This window comes from Desmodus rotundus, unplaced genomic scaffold (assembly GCF_022682495.2).
Source record: "Desmodus rotundus isolate HL8 unplaced genomic scaffold, HLdesRot8A.1 manual_scaffold_233, whole genome shotgun sequence".
Taxonomy (NCBI): Eukaryota; Metazoa; Chordata; class Mammalia; order Chiroptera; family Phyllostomidae; genus Desmodus; species Desmodus rotundus.
The window spans coordinates 73,920-86,673 of NW_026527295.1; the positions used below are offsets into that span (position 1 = coordinate 73,920).

Consider the following 12,754-nt stretch of genomic DNA (forward strand, 5'->3'; position numbering starts at 1 on the left):
TAAAAGAATTGAAAACATTTATGTAGGTACGGAATTAGTGCTACCCATGTATAATGCGCATCCTCTTTTCCCCGGAAAAAATTTGGGCAGAAAATGCGCGTTATACACGGCAAAATACGGTAAGTGTTAGGTCTTCAAACTGGATCAAAAAATGAAATCTAGCGAAGCAGAAGGGTTGGGGGGTAGAGACGGGAACGAGCGGAGGAGGGAGGCGCCGGTTCCTTACGTTCGAGTCGCTGCACTACTAACCTAAGCCAGAAGGGGGCAGTGGTGTTGAGGCAATGGGAAAGGAGACGGCCTGCAGAAGGCTTGACCCTTTGCGGACACCGTAAGGGTCCGCCTCCGGGGGAGGGTTCAACTGCCCGGAAACGGAAGTTGCCTTATTTTTTGCGTCCTTTTCGCGTCTTGCTGCCTGCTGTCAAAGCTTCTTGGGCGGTACGCGGGGAGTAGGGGCGGGTAATACGAGGTAATCCACGGCCGGGTGAAATTTGCGGAACCCCGCCTGGGTAGAGGGTGCGGGGAAGGAGGCTGGAGTGCTATGGGGGTCGGCATTTCAGGGGTCGGGGAGGGAACGCGGGGGTCGCTGTTGGTCCCCGCGCCCTGTTGACGCTAACGTCTGTCTTCCCCTCAGGTGCCGGCGGCGCGCTCTCCGCGCCTCGAAGCCAAGGTGAGTGGCGCCCTTGCCTGAGACCTTCCCCGAGACGCGCGGTGCCCCGGGGCGAGGGCAGCAGCGCCTTTGCGAGCGTCTCCGGAGGCCTGGGAGGGGCCGGCGGACGTGACTGTCGCCAGAAAGTGCCTAATCCGCAGCGCCTTCCCATGTCTTTTGCTTTGCAGCCTCGCAAAACTGCGGAAACCAAGGACCCCCTCTCCCAGCCGGGCGGAAGGAGGCCGGATGTGAGTGGTCGCGCCGGCGTGAGTCCATGGGTGGAGCGGCCCCCCAACTTTGTTGGCCGGAGTGTTATCCTCCTTAACTAATGCTGAACATTTTGAAAACCGTCCCGAGTTGAGTTCGTTTTGCTTTGTCGTGGTTTGGGTTTGGTGCCGTGACCAGCGGTCTTGCTGGACGAAGCTGTGGAGACGTGCGCCCCGCCATCCCGGAGTCCGAGCCTGGGGCTCCGATCTGGGCCGAGCGTGGACCCTGCTGGCGGTGACCTTGACTTATTGATTATTTCACGGAGGACATGCGTCAGGAACATAAGACCGAGGACGCGGAGGTGGTGGGGCCGGTCCCAGGGCCCGTGTCTCCTGTGCCTGCCCCGAACAGGGGACGGGGTCCAGCAGGGCTCGCGCTTCACACATGACAGACTTCGAGCTCCTGCGCTGTGTTAGTCCCGAGGCCTCTTGTTTCTGCTGCACCAGAGTCCTCTTTCCCGCCCAGCTGGGTCGCGAAGAGAAAGGCGGGTCCCTGGCCCTCGGATGCTTCTTGTCCGCAGCGGGATGCAACGGTGGGGCGGGGCGGGCTTGCTTGTGTCCTCAGGACCTGAACAGGCCGTTGCCTTTGATCCCCCGGTGTCGTGTCTGAAACCGTGACCGCCTGTGGGAACAGGGGCATCTGCTGGGAGTGTCTGCCCCGCCCGGCGGTTGTGGGGGCCGCAGGTGCCACTCCGCTCATGCTGGTCTCTGTCGTGCTGCACCAAAGAGGTGACCTTCACGTCCTTTTTAGTTCAGGCAGGGGACCTGGGGTCACGGCCAGTTCAAGTCCCAGCTCTGCGGGGAGGTAGCTGTCGACAAGTTAGGACACCGGGGGGTCCTGGCGTTGAGGGGGGACAGAAGTATCTGTCTCGTGGGCTCGGTGCAGCGACCACAGCAGATGGTCCAGCAGAGACCTTAGCACAATGAAGGAGCGACAGAGGTCCATTCGATCCATCTGCGTTTCGGTTGCGTTGGGGGCCTGGTTCTAGACAGTGTCCCATGGAAGCAGGAGCCTGGACATAATAGGGTGTTCGGTAAGTGTTAATTCTGTTTTTCTAAAATGCACGGAATATAAAACTTACCATGTTAAGTGTACATTTCACTGGTATTAAGTACATTTACAAGCACCTCCAAAACTCCTAATCTTGGAAAACTGAACCTGCCTCATCACGCAGTAACCCCCCTCTCCCTCCGAGCCCCGAGACCCCCGTAGCACCGCCTTCCCGCTGTCAGTCTGACCGCGCGGGGAGCCCCCCCGAGTGAGGCCAGGCAGTGCTCGCTGCTCTGAGACGGGCTGTCTCGGTCAGCCCCGTGTCCTGAAGGCGGAGCATGCTGTGGTGCGTGTGGGCCACGCTCGTGCCCCGTCCGTCCTGCTGTGGGGGTTTGAGGGCATTTCGCACCTTGTGGTGGTTGTGAACAGTGCTGCGGGAATGGGGGTGCGCAGGTGTCTCGTCGCTGCTTTCACTGGTGGGGTGTGGACCCATGTGTGGGGTGCTGTTCAGTATACATTGTTTAAGAGACCCCCGTACCGCCCTGGCTGGTGCGGCTCAGTGGACTGAGCGCCGGCTTGTGAATCAAAGGGTCATCGGTCCGATCCCCAGTCGGGGCACAGGCCTGGGTTGCGGGCCAGGTCCCCAGTGGGGGGCGAGGGAGGCAACCACACACGGATGTTTCTCTCCCTCTTTCTCCCTCCCTTCCCCTCTGTCTAAAAATAAAGTAAATAAAGTCTGTAAAAAAACCTTTTTAATGCTTGAATTCACTGCCCACCCAAGCACAGGTGTCTGCAACACAAGTGTGTATATGATTTGAAGTGACTTATTTCCTGTGACTCTTAGACTCCCGGTATTAAAAAGATTATCCTGGGTTGAAGGATTTATACAGCTGGTCAAGTCAGCATGCACATGTCCGAGTGTGGAATGCACTTACTTTAAATGCGTACGGAAGTCGCGTCGCTGTCGGTCGGCATCTGTTGCCGAGACCCCTGGGGTCGTGTTTCGGCTGGTTCGTGTGTCATTGGTGAGTACTTACTGCCTAAGACGTGGTTTCGGGGGACTTCGCCCCGGTTTTCAGCTTCATTGGAAGGGACTGTGAGAGCACTTGCGTGTGCAAACCCACACGTGGTAACGGAATAGTTGTGTTAAAGATATGTCGCTCCTTTGTGAACTTGGGGCTCTAAGCCACAGGCCCTGGTGGTTTATCACCAGAAGCTAAACCAAAACATTGATTAGAGTAGGTTCTTCTCCGGATGGAAAGAACTCTGACCACTGAGCCTGACCTCCTCCCCACTCCGGGCACTGGAGTGGCCGGGTCCCCCCTGTGCCCCAAGGTCCCTACCCCTACCCCCTTGCAGTGTGGGATGGAGGGGTGACCCTGGGGTCGGGGCCTGGAGGCCCAGCCCCTCACCAGCCCTCCTGGGCACTCACCCTGGCAAACATCGGGACATTCACACCCGGCCCCCTCCCACCCCACGCAGTGGCTGTACCGGCTGCACTGGCCGCCTGGATGGGCGTCGGGGCCTCAGGAAAGCGGGTATGCCGCTCACTCGCAGGATGAGAGGTGTGGACTCGGGGCGGCCATGTTGACTGTCCAGTCCAGGGGTGCAGGCCCCAGGGGACTGCCCGGTCCCTGAAGTGATGCCACAGGGTCCGGCTGCAGAGAGGGTGAAGGAAGCCCTGGTCCGCTGGGCACAGGGGAGGAGGCGCCCGGCCCGCTGTGCAGTTGTGGACTGGGTGCCACCCGCTTCGGGCTCTGCCTGCGAGCGTCCCTTGGGGCCGGGGCCGGGATGCTGCTCCAGGCGCACACCCTCCCTCACTGGGGCGCCAGGTGTGCAGGGTGTGTGAACAGCTGTGTACTGTGCATGTGTTCATGGCATGCGTGGCTGGCTGTGGAGTGGTGTGTGAGTGTGAGGTGTGAGCCGTGTGTGTGTGACACCCATGGTGCTTGAGGCACGTGTGTTATGGGCGGGCCTGTGTGGGGAGTGTGTGTGTTCATGCTGTGTGTGAGGGATGTGCTGTGCACGAGAGATGAGTGTGCAGAGTTGCAGTGTGCGAGTGCCGTGGGTGGGGCTCTGTGTCCCGTCCCTCCTGAGCTCTAGGTCAGGGATCAGAGGACTTCAGGGTACCTCTGGCCAACAGTCCCAGCTGGGATCACAGGTAACCATGGCAACAGATGCTCCTGCAGCCCCGGAAGGCAGGGCTGGTAGTGTGCGCTGCACACCCCAGGGCCTTGAGCTTAGGAGGCAGGAGGTGCACAGTGAAGAACGTGGTCCAGGTTCAGGTGCACCACCCTCCTTGGTCCCTGCTGCTTGGCGGGGACATCAGGGGTCCTCCGTAGGCCTGGGGCTGGGGCCCAGAGATCCCTGCTGTCTGCCCCCCAGCCATGCATGTATAAAGCGAAGCACCTCCTCCTACTGGGGGGGTGAAGGTGCTGCCAGTGCCCTTAGGGTCTGCTCAGAGGGGAACCTCCCGTTCCAAAGAGGCCTGGACTGAGAGTGCGGGTGTCTGTTATCTGACCTGAAGTTGCTACTGCTGGACTTGGGACAAGCAGATGGACTACGAATGGATCAGAGGGAGCCCGTGGACAGGAGAGGACCTGGGCTAGGAGCTCGCTGGGCTCTGGGAAGAACAGGCTGGTTTGGGTCAGCACGTAGCCCTCTGCAGGAAAGGGCTGGCCAGGCGCCTCGGGGCTTGAACTTGGAGATACCTGAGCTCCCCTCCCATCTCCATCCTCAGCCAGCGTGTGTGACACGCCTGCGCTCTTTCCCAATTTAACATGGGGAGGCTGGGCTACAGCAGCCTTCTTCCTCTCACTCACTCATGCGTTCACTCATTCACTCATTCGCTCATGCATTCACTCATTCACGTGTTCATTCACTCATTCGCTCATTCACACGTTCATTCACTCATTTGCTCATGCATGCATTCACTCATTCACTCGCATTCACTCATTCGCTCATTCATGCATTCACTCAATCACTCATGCATTCACTCATTCATGCATTCATAGCCTTTATCAGATGCACTGCTTCTCAAGAGCGGTGCCGAGGGGCAGCAGCAGAGCCACCTGGGAACTGGTTGGGAGGCAAGCGCTCCCTGACTCGGTGTGTGCGCTTGCGGGTCCCCTACTGGGTGGGTTGGACCTGACAGCCCCCTGGTCCCCTCTGTGGAGCCCGTCAATGCCTGCTCTCTCTTGAGAGTTCTCCAGGGGTGTGTTTGTGTTTTATTCCTAGACAAACGTGCACACACACTTCTCTCCCCTTCCCAACCAGCGGCGGTTTACTATTTGCTGTATTTTCACCTGTTTTTTTTTCTGCTAAACAACGTGGCTTAGAGACTCTGGTTTCCCATCGTTTCGAGAACAGCCTTCCCTTCCCCCAACCCTTCTTCCTTTTAACACACAGCCCACGCTTTCACCACCTCTCCCTGGTGGTCCACCCAGGGCCTACTCCCCATCCCGCCGCCCCTACCCCTTGCTCCCCCAACCAGAATGAATGGGTTTATTATTGCCCCAAGGAATTAGGAATTTATTATACATCGGGGCCACCGGCTGAGACTGAAGGAAGCCACAGGCTTTAGAGAGAGAGTCGCGCCCACGTTGGCCAGGGTGACTTCATGGCCACCAGGCTCGTCCTTTATTCCCCTCAGTGTGCTTCCCGGCCAGAGCGCAAGGGGCGAAGGTTGCCCCCTGCCTGCCCTGGCCCCCCTTCCAGACTGGAGGCCCCGGTAGGAGGGCAGAGCACCAGCACCTGACCCTCCTACGGGGGGCGGGGTGGGGCGGGGTGGGGCAGGGTGGAAGGATGCCGGTGGGGGTAGGTCATGTGGTCTGGGCTTGGTGTACCCGCTAACCACCTGGCCTGTGTGTCTGCAGAACCCAAACTTGGGCAGGGGCCATACTGCCAGCACCACGACGACCGAGCATGGGCTGGGGCTGTGGGGTCACCGAGGCAGGCCAAGCACTGTCCCTGGTCACCTGGAGATAAGGTCCATGGTGCCCAGTCCATCACAGCAGGAGGGCAGGCTCAGGGCCTGGCCAGCAGCTTCTGACGCTTCCCGGTGGGCCTGGAAGAGCCAGTGCACGTTGGGTGGGGTGGGGTGTGAGGGCGGGTCAGCGAGGAGGTAAGGGACTTTGGGAGGGGGGAGTGGTGGGCAGTGAGCAGTGCAGGGACCCATCTCTTCCCAGTCGGTGCCGTCCCCGACCTCCTAGCATCTCAGTTAGGCGCTCTGTCCTCCCCCGGGTCCAGCCCTGAAAGGCCCCTTGAATCTGTTCACTCTGCCCCTCCTCCACCCTGCCACCGAGATGTTGGGCCCTGACCTTGGAGTGACCTCCCAACTGGCCGCACCTGCTCTGTCCCCAAGCTCCTGCCCAGCCGCATTGGTTCATGTAACCCTCCACGTCAGGTGACCATGGCACGCCCCGTGTCACCTCAGCTGGGGCTCCCCACTGCCCAGAGGGCAGCCTCCCCACTCTGCCCCCTGGCAAGCTTGCCCTGTGCCTGCCTCTAAGCACACCAGCCTCTGAGCACACCAGGCTTCTTTCTCTACCAGCGCCCCCAGCAGCCAGTGCCACCGTGGGGCCTCTTACTTGCCCTTGCCAGCCTGGACTCTCATCCCCAGGGCTTGGCCGGCTGGCTCCTCACCATGCAGAGCTCACCCCAAATCCGCATCCTCAGAGAGGCAGCCCCCCACCCCGCCCGTCTATGGCCCAGTCCTTGCCACCTCTGGCTCCTTTGTCTTATCTGCTCTTCCTGGCCCCTGAGCGGCAGCCCCGGGGCTCCGGCCGGGCTGGCTCACTGTGCACCCACTGAGCCCAGGCGAGAGCCCGGCACGAGCGGGTCCCCCACGGGTACTGCTAGAAAGAATGACTGGCCCCTCCTTGGGCCAGAGGGCTGGGACATCTCTGGGCAGATGGAGGGGGCCTGTCCTCAGCAAGTGGAGTCCTACAAGCTGGCTCCCCTAGTGTTCCAGGCACCCCACCCCGCAGCCACCTCCCCAGCCCCCCGCCCCTGCCCCACAACAGCTTCTGGATTGTTCCCTGCTTGTCATGCCTGAGGAGAGAGGCTGGAAGGGGCTGCCCAGGTCTGGGAGTGACCCTTCTCAGTGGTGGGGCAGGGCCCACCCTCCCTCCATCTCCTGGGGCTCTGACCTTGAGCACTGGGGCGTTATGCGACCTTGGCCAGAAGAACTGTAGCCAGCAGCATCCCTGTGGTCAAGGCCGGGCAGCCGCCAGGCAGGAGGGTGGGCCCTAAGGAAGGAAAGGTGGAGGACCCAGTGAGTGAGGGAAGTGGGGGTATGTCACTCACCCCCATTCCTCGAGGGTGGGCGAGGCGCCCAGGACTGCCCCTGCGAGCCCCCGAGATCATGTCTCAGCACCCCTCTGTTCCCCTGCCGCAGCACACAGGCCCCACTTTGGTCCAGCTCCCAGGTGACCTTTGCCCCTGAGGTGGATCAGGGTGGGGAGGGGGTGGGAGTAGGGAGGGTGGCAGAAAATGACTCCAGGAAGGGCCCCCTCAAGTGACCACGTGGGAGCACAGGCTCCATGGGACCAGGAGCCTGGAGGGGGTGTCACCCCAAAAGACCTGTCCCCAGGAGCAGACCACCCAGCCTCTGGCCCTCAGTCTGTGGTAAACGTGCTCAGGCCCACCTGTTCTCCCTCCTGCACTGGTGCCAGGTGTTGAGAGCGTGTCAGGGACTCGCCATGTTCCTAGAAACCAGGGACAGGGAGAGAGTAGGCAGCCCCTGAAGCTGGCAGGAGCGCCCTGTCCCCAGTGGTGCAGGCACCCCCACCTGCAGCCACCCACTGGTGGACTGGGGGGCAGGCGGAGGGCAGCGCCTCACCTGTGTGGGGTGTGGGTGATGGGGTGCTGGGGCCCCCGCTGCCAGCCTCGGGCGTGAGCGTGGGCAGCAGGGTGCTGAGGGTCCCGTCGTTGGCCTCAGGCATGATGCCCAGCAGCCTGCATAGCAGCTCATACACGTGGACGCTCTCGAAGGGCTCCACCTCCAGGCCCTTCCTGAAGCTGGGGCCCGTGGCCCGGAAGATGGTCTTCATGTCCATGACCCCGTTGTCGAAGCCGTGCTCCCCCTCGTTGAACTGCACGTTCACTCTCTGCGGGGGCAGCAGGGGTGGGGCGTCCGAGTGCGCAGGTGGGCTCCGCCCACCCGCCCGCTCCTTTCAGCAATACCCCTGCGGCAGGGCAGAAGCTTCCCGAAGGGGTGCGCATGGGGGTGGGGGGCATGGTTGGGGCATGGCAGGGACTCTGAGCCTCAGGTCCCCTGCATTTTGAGCCTCAACAGATCAGTGGCCCAAGAGAGCCCCTGCGAAGACTTGGGGACATGACTGGGGGATCCAGTCAACTGGTGGGGGGGTTGCCACCCCCAGGCAGTGGCCCAGGCCCCCCAGTGACCGCCTGCCTCCTCAGCACTTTCTCCTTAGGTCCCCTCTCCCGTCTTGGCTCCCCTTCAGCACCCCCTGGGCCCTCTGCCGGTGGGGCACCGCCCTGTCACTCTTGTGGCTGATCTTCTCATACTCCCCCTACAGGCACACACACACATAAGCACACACACACACACACTTCCAGTGCATAGCGGTGACCGTATCCCTTTGGTGGTGAGTGCCCCTCGAATCGGGGGCTGGCCAGAAACAGGGGTGCCTTTTAGAGGGGTGAAGGGAGACCCAGCAGCCCCGTGCAGCCAGCTCACCCCGTGGATGACGTAACCGGGGTCGCTGTACATGAGCAGGGGCGTGATCCTGGGGTTGTTGGCGTAGTGGAAGGACTCAGGGAAGGACTCCTTCTTGTAGACGTGGAGTTTGGGGTGGGCGTCCTTGAGGGCCTCGTAGACCCTCTCCAGCCTCCCCTCCTTGGGGAGCAGCATCCCGTTGGGGCCGTAGTCCAGCAGCTCGAACTCGATGTCTGTGAAGGTGAAGTTGGGGAACTTGTGGAACTCCACCAGGTCGTCCGCCTGCTTGTTGACGGTGCTCATGCCGTGGTCGGACGTGACGATGAGGTTGAGGCTGCTCTCCAGGCCGCTGCGCCGGATGCTGTCGCGGAGGTAGCCCACCGTCCTATCCACCTGCGCCACCATGTCCTTCCGCTGCTGGGAGGCGGGGCCGTACTTGTGGCCCGTGGAGTCCGGCTCCCCGAAGTAGAGCGTGACCAGGTCCAGGCCCTCCTCGGTGAACCACCGCATCACGGTGTCGATGTTGGCTCTCCACTCCGTCTCGTTTTTGTAGTCGTGCAGCGCGTCTTCCTTCCGGCTCAGCGTCACCGCCTCGCCTTGGTAGGTGACGTTCCCGCCGGGGTAGAAGAAGGAGCCGGTCTGTAAGCCCTGCCGGGGAAGGCGGCGTTGACACTCACACTGCGGGCCTGCTCCTGTTTGGCCTGGGATGGCCGACACACGGCCCCTCCGGCCTGGCTTCTGTCTGCCCCCTGACCTGTCCCTGCTCCTGACCACCACCAGCCTTTTTATTTTTTATTATTACTATTATTTTAAAGAGATTTTATTTATTTATTTTTTGAGAGGGGGAAGAGAGGGAGAAAGAGAGGGAGAGAAACATCACTGTGTGGTTGCCTCTCAAGCGCCCCCTACTGGGGACCTGGCCGGTAACCCAGGCAAGTGCCCTGACCAGAAATCGAACCAACGACCCTTTGGTTCCCAGGCGGGCACTCAGTCCACTGAGCCACACCCACCAGGGCGAGCCTTTTTATTTTCTGGAGAGTGTTCCATTGCTCTTATCTGGGGCTGATAACGATTTTATAGAGGAGAGCACAGGCCTGTAGTGGACTCAGCGCTAATGAGATAAGGGGTAGACAAGTGTCCCCAGATATGCAGCATCCTCAGGGCCCCAGGGCCCCAGGTGGGTGCCCTGAGGCTGAGACGGCTGGAGAGTACCGCCCCCCTTCCTGGCCTGCAGCCCGGCCTCTCTCTGCCCTGTCCCACTGCCTGTCCCTTCCAGCCTTCGCTCTGTCACTCATCCCTCTGTCCTTTCACCCACCACCTGCTGCTTCACTTACGGAGCCACCCGTCCTCCCAGCCATCTGTCCACATGGGCCTGTCTGCCCGCCAGGCTCCACGTTCTCAGCTTCGGCTGGGACTGAGCCTGGCTGCTGGCAGCTCCTTCCGGAGCTGGGGCGTCAGACCTGAGTGGTGCCTTCACCTGACTTGGCTGACTAGAAGCCACACGTCTGGGGCCAGGAAGCCCCCAGAACGCTGCAGGATGGTGGAATTCCTGGGCTGACACTGCACCCCACCTCCTACGTCATCTTTGTCCCGAGAATTGAGCAGCCCAGCCCCGAGGGAGGCTGTAGGAGGGGGAGTGACAGAGCTGTTTCCTCGTTCCCTGCCTTGTTGTAGAGTGGGGTTCTCTTCCCCGTACAGCTCCCCTCCCCAGCACCAAAGGGCCCAGAGGTGCAGTTTTCTCTCCGGCTGGGCAGAGGGGGCCAGCCCTGCTGGCCCCTGGGCTCCAGGAGGACCCGGCAGGGCTGTGGAGCGTCTGGCAGGTCCTGTTGATTGATTGTCCAGCACCCTCCCACCCCGGGGCCACACTTCCCTGGGCTCTATGCCAGGGCTCCCAGGGCCGGGCCCGGGCCCGCCTCGGGGCTCACGTGGTCACGGCCTTTCCCCCTCCCCTGTCCCCACTGCTGTCCGAGGGGGGTGGGGGCAGCTTTACCTGCCTCTGGGCCGTGATCCAGATGGGCACGCTGCCGTTGTCCCACCACCTCTGGATGCCCAGCGTGGCGTGGTAGGGCAGCTTCACCTTGCTGGTGGTGTTGTAGAACATGTTGTGGACCACGCCGTGGTTCTCGATGTACTTGCCTGCGGGGGAGGGGCGGGGGAGGGGCTGTGGGAGGGCAGGGAGTGGCCGTCCAGAGGGGACGCAGGCTCTGTCACGCACAGCTACGGCCCGTGCTCTCCGCCCCGGCAACCCGCCATACCCTGCTGCTCGCCGTGCGCCTGTGCAGGCACACACGTGTGGGGGTCACTTGCGGCCTCGACCTGGGCGGCCCTCAGGAGGGTACTAATGGAATAAGTTATTGTTCAGCCAGGAAACAGCGTCCTAGGCCGGCACTGAAATAAGCCAAGCAGAGGTCCATGAGGTGTCTTTTTAAATTTGTGTTTTCCTTGGGAAACTCACACATGTGAGTTCAGAAGGAACAAGAAGGGGGACCGTGAGGCGTATGTCCCCTGCCTGTCCCTCCCCATTCGTGACACAGTACGTAAAATGGGGACGTGCAGACAGGACAGCTGGGTTCGGACATCGGTGTGTATGGGGCCATCAGGGTCTCGGGCCACAGAAACGCCAGGGTGAGGACGAGCCGTGTACACGGAACAGTGTCCTCCGAAGCCACGCCCCCCAGCTCTCAGAACATGGTCTTAGGTGGAAGCAGGGTGGGTGCAGACGTGGTGGGCGACCTTAAGAGGAGGGCCTTCTGGGTGGGGGGCCTTCAGTCCAGTGGCCGTGCTTCTCACAAGAAGAAGAGATTCCCCCAGTCGAGGCCACGGCTGGGTTGCTGGCCAGGCCCTGCCCCCCACCCCCACCCCGATCGGGGCGGGCCAGAGATAACTTATCAGTGTTTCTCTTGCACGTTTCTCTCCCTCTCTTTCTCACTCCCTTCCCCTCTCTCTAAAAGTAAATACATAAAATCTTTAATGAAAAGAAGGAAGAGAGACACAGGGGAGACGGTTGTGTGACGGAGGCGCAGGGGTTGCAGAGATGCAGCCCTGAGCCGAGGGACACCTGGGCGGCTAAGGCTGGGAGAAGCAGGACCAGCCTCCGTCAGGAGTTCTGTTCGAGGGCAGCTGAGAGTGGGACCGGGTGAGCACCTCAGACTGCAGGAGCCTCAGACTCACCCTCGGGCCTTTCTGAATCCCGGCCACATCCACCTCCTCCAGAAGGCCTCCTGGGTTGTCAGCATGGCTGTGGTTGCCATTTAAACAGAGACCACTGCCTGTGTGGGTTGGCCTGCTCTCCGCTGCGCCCACGGGGAGGGCTGCCGACGACTCCCTGGGCCGTGCCCTGTCTCACCTTTGTCCCCACACGGTGCCCCATGGGACAGGGCAGTGTTCATACTCTGGTTCCCCTGGTTTCTCAGCCCCCCACCCACCCCCAGGCCCCGCCCGAGGCCGACACTCACCAGTGACCAGGGTGAAGTGGCAGGGGCTGGTCATGGTGACGAAGGCAGGGGTCATGTAGCGGGCTTTCACGCCGTCGCGTGCCATGTCATCCAGGTGGGGGGTGTGCACGTCCTGGTCATAGTCCCAGCGGAAGCCGTCGAAGGACACCAGGAGCAACTTGTGCCGGGGGCCCCGCCGGCCGATGGGCAGTCCAGCCCCTGGAGCCAGGAGGGCGGCCAGAGCCATAGCCAGGAGGGCGGCCGAGGGTCTCATGATGGCTTCTCCAGACGCACTAGCACCCGGGCGCGCGCCTGCAAGGAGCAGAGCAAAGTCCCAGGGTCACCCCGGCCGGCCTTATCCTGGGCGTCTTTGAAAATGAGACTGTGCACTTACCTGCGTCTCAGGAGGAGGGCCCTGCCACCCGGCCTGTGCCACCTCTGGCCTGGCCCTCGCCTGGCACCTGCCTTTATTGTCTGTGCCCCTCCCCTCCTGCACAGAGCGTCCTCACGGGGAGGGTGGGGATGGGTCCTGCGGGCTGGGGGAGGAGGAAGGGTCCACCCTCTGGATGGCCTGGTCTCCACCCCAGCTCTGTGGCCACTCTCTGTCCCCGTGCCCTGCTCACTGTGACCCCAGAGCCCCTAATTCGGGCAGCCTTTGGGGTATGTGGGCCTCAGGCCTGCCTGGGCCAGGGTCCGGGAGCTGCGGGCCCCCAGCTCAGCTGGGGGTTGGCCTAG

At 61.7% G+C, this 12,754-nt stretch overlaps 1 protein-coding gene and 1 long non-coding RNA gene across 2 annotated transcripts; one reads left to right on the plus strand and one right to left on the minus strand.

Moving 5' to 3' along the window:
* The first annotated feature begins 343 nt into the window (after positions 1–343).
* Positions 344–2,651, plus strand: LOC123479073 (uncharacterized). Its single transcript, XR_006654570.2, has 3 exons — positions 344–466; positions 632–667; positions 835–2,651. It is a non-coding gene; the product is annotated as an uncharacterized lncRNA (long non-coding RNA).
* Positions 2,652–5,394: 2,743 nt separating this feature from the next.
* ENPP7 (ectonucleotide pyrophosphatase/phosphodiesterase 7) lies at positions 5,395–12,543 on the minus strand. The gene is made up of 8 exons (XM_045189915.3): positions 12,414–12,543; positions 12,041–12,331; positions 10,576–10,721; positions 8,607–9,233; positions 7,746–8,013; positions 7,552–7,611; positions 7,054–7,152; positions 5,395–5,969 (listed from the first exon to the last, which is right to left on the minus strand). Exons 2-7 carry the CDS (start codon positions 12,291–12,293, stop codon positions 7,070–7,072), a joined length of 1,437 nt encoding a protein of 478 aa, XP_045045850.2. The 5' UTR covers positions 12,294–12,331; positions 12,414–12,543; the 3' UTR covers positions 5,395–5,969; positions 7,054–7,069.
* Between the last annotated feature and the right edge of the window lie 211 nt (positions 12,544–12,754).

Bases quoted from the DNA above. Each gene is read 5' to 3' on its own strand.
- ENPP7 (XM_045189915.3), bottom strand. From the start codon at position 12,293: ATGAGACCCTCGGCCGCCCTCCTGGCTATGGCTCTGGCCGCCCTCCTG. The intron at 10,722-12,040 runs GTGAGTGTCGGC...CCTCCCCCGCAG, and splicing joins CCACTTCACCCTGGTCACTG to GCAAGTACATCGAGAACCAC. The intron at 7,612-7,745 runs GTGAGGCGCTGC...CCTGGTTTCTAG, and splicing joins ATCACCCACACCCCACACAG to GAACATGGCGAGTCCCTGAC.